Source organism: Etheostoma cragini, chromosome 5, assembly GCF_013103735.1.
Source record: "Etheostoma cragini isolate CJK2018 chromosome 5, CSU_Ecrag_1.0, whole genome shotgun sequence".
Classification (NCBI taxonomy): Eukaryota; Metazoa; Chordata; class Actinopteri; order Perciformes; family Percidae; genus Etheostoma; species Etheostoma cragini.
The window spans coordinates 13,861,322-13,864,280 of NC_048411.1; the positions used below are offsets into that span (position 1 = coordinate 13,861,322).

Sequence of the window (2,959 nt, forward strand, 5' to 3'; positions counted from 1 at the left end):
TGGAAAAAGGCTGCAATGAAACAAAGAGTGAAAAATTTAAAGGGGTCTGAATACTTTCCGTACCCACTGTATATGTTATTTAAGTATGCAGGCTCACAGACCATTTTATTTCATTATTGAAGCATTTGTATGTTGCAAGTTTTCTGCCTTTTTAGTTTAATTGAGATCTTCTTTTTCCTAAAAATCTTGTTACGCTAGCTGAAATCAAAATGACTTAAAGTTAAGTTCTGCAAGTTTTATTTTCATCTCTTATGCTATGTGTCCATTTGTGGTACTTACTCTCCCAGCAAGTTTCTCATATTGACTTTGTGGTCACTCTTAAAGAGATGTTCTTCATTTCCTCCGAGACCTTTGTGAGACTATGAGCCTCTGTGAGCTGAGGCCTCCACTGGCCCGGCACCAGACAGGTTTCCCATCCTGCTGGCAGTCGGTTCATCTCTTTGTGCCTTTGATGTCAGAGTCTCTGCAATAGTGTGTGTGATTTGTTTCTGGAGAGTAGGTTAGTCATCAGTTTCCAAGCACCGTTTAGACAGCTGCTTTACTTTATTTAACTGCCCTTGGCCCAGACAATAAACTCTCAGGGCTGTCTTCTACATAGGTTACCATGAAGATAAATTTTTCTGTTTCAGGGATGACGTCGCATCCAGCTCCACGTTTACCCTGGAGGACAGTGCTATCTGCCTCACTTCAGAGCAGAGCACCATGGATGTGGATATAGACCGCGATGACGGATCTGTTCTCGATGTCTACTTGGTGAGTCTACGTACCTCTTCTAACGTCATCGTTGTTCAAACTAAAGATAGCTTTCAACCTGCACTTCCTCTCTCTCTGACACAGAGAAAAGTCTCCTCTCCGAGACTGCTGGGCCTAAATTGTGCTTATACGTGATACACTTCATTAAAACATGAACACAATGTGTATGGAAAAAAAACACATATTCATACAGGATCAATAGTGCATCATGCTAAACGTAGGTTACTTAAAAAGAAAAGTCTGAGTGGGCCCTGTAGAAAAAAAAAAATCTATACAGTATAAGTATAAGGACCTAGTGAGGTTACATTTGTCTGATTTCTTGATTAGAATTGATTAGATGACAGACATTACAAGACTTAACTTTACAAAATAAAATGCAATCAAATATTTCCAATAAGAGTGTACTTTTTCTACCACATTCTCTATTTGTTATATCAGTTCACTGCCACATTGGGGTAATTATTGTTTTGTCCTCGTAAGGTATTTTGAAGTTAATGTTGGTTATTGTCATGCATGTTTAGCTTGTTCACATTTAGGCCTGAACCACGCTGATAATCACTCTTTTCTCTCTTCTCCTGCACAGTGAAAAGAGCTACTTTACAACCTTCATTTCCTTCTGCCAATCACAAGAGAATCGCCACACTCCATTTGACCAGCCAGGCTGACCTTTGACTCCATTTCCAGTGCTGCTAGATCCATGTTGCCAGTTGCATTGCCAACACATAAAAAGACTGAGATTCTCCACCAGTTGATGGGCTAAATGAAGACACCAACAACACAGCGATGGACATCTGCAGAAACCATGTCGCATATCATTTCATGTGATGAACATCAGGCTAAACGGAGTGTCGCTTCTTAGAGCCTAGTGCCATTAAGTTTTATATATGTATTCTGTTTTCATGGCCTACACAAAGGATAAATATTTAATATTTACTACACATACATGAAGAAAGTGTAGATACATTTCTTTAAATGTTTTTTTTTTTCCTGCTGACCAGAAAGAACTGAAAGAGCCTTTCAAAGTTTGCAACTGCATACATTGCTGAGAAACAGAAAAGAAATGTGTACAGTGAATTCAGGATGACATCTATGTCCCTGATGAACAAAGGACACAAGCCAGCTTGTAGCCACAGCCAACACGGACGTAGATCAGACATGATGGATTCTGAAGGCCAAACACAGACTGTGACGTGGTTAAAGCAGTTCCCTTCTCCTTACTGGGCTATTATTTGTGCAGCCCGGACAGGAACATGAAGCCCTAAAAAAGGGCTGCTGTGAAGTGAGAAAGGACAGTCACGGGATCTCTGATGAAGTACAGAGCGGAGGGACGATGCACTCAATCTAGATCAAAAGGCACTTTTGACATTGGTTATGATTACTGTAAGAAATATTTTTCTGAAGACGTTGCTTAGGTGGGTGGCCTACCTTACATAAGCACAGATTTGAATATGTGAATATGCACTTTTTTGTCTTCAAATGCACACCTCTGTAAGTCCTTGATACTACATGTACAGAGACAGTGAAGGAACATTGTAGATCATTTTTGATGTGGAGCTAATAGTTTTGAGGTTTGCATCCTGACTGAGATGCTTTTACTCAGGATATCCTTTGATAGTGAATAAGTGTGTCCTCTTCAAGAAGTTATGAGACATGCATCCTACACTTAAAAGCTGTCCAATACCTCTCCATCAAGATCATATCCAACTATAAATGTTGAATTCCATGATCACACGTTGGTTAGACCATAAATTATTATGTAAATCTCAATATTTTGCCATTTGCTGAAAAAATACTTTAATCGCTGAATGTAAAGACAATGCATATTTATATTTAGAAGAGACTCCTATAAATAAACTGTTTCAATTCAATGTTTGCTGTTGAGCTGTTTTAGCCTCTTAAAAAGTACTTTTGTGTTCCAACATTCAAGAGCTTCATCTATTTGCATATTGCAGCTGTGTATGTATGCATATTTTGGGAGTTATTACTTATATATGTATGTATGTATGTATGTATGTATGTGTGTATATATATATATATGTATATATATATATATATGTATGTATGTATGTATATATATATGTGTGTATATATATATATATGTATATATGTATATATATATGTATATATGTATATATATATATATGTGTATATATATATATGTGTATATATATATGTATATGTGTATATATATATGTATATATGTGTA

At 37.0% G+C, this 2,959-nt stretch overlaps 1 protein-coding gene across 3 annotated transcripts in view; it reads left to right on the top strand.

Moving 5' to 3' along the window:
* The window catches only part of pip5k1bb (phosphatidylinositol-4-phosphate 5-kinase, type I, beta b), a 35,695-nt gene extending 33,070 nt beyond the window's left edge, over positions 1 to 2,625 (top strand). For all 3 annotated transcript variants that reach the window (XM_034872537.1, XM_034872538.1, XM_034872539.1), the window contains exons 14-15: positions 630 to 753; positions 1,337 to 2,625. In XM_034872537.1, the coding sequence (XP_034728428.1) occupies positions 630 to 753; positions 1,337 to 1,339 (127 nt within the window). In that variant the 3' untranslated portion in view covers positions 1,340 to 2,625. The remainder of the gene's footprint in view (positions 1 to 629; positions 754 to 1,336) is intronic.
* The last annotated feature ends 334 nt before the right edge of the window (positions 2,626 to 2,959 follow it).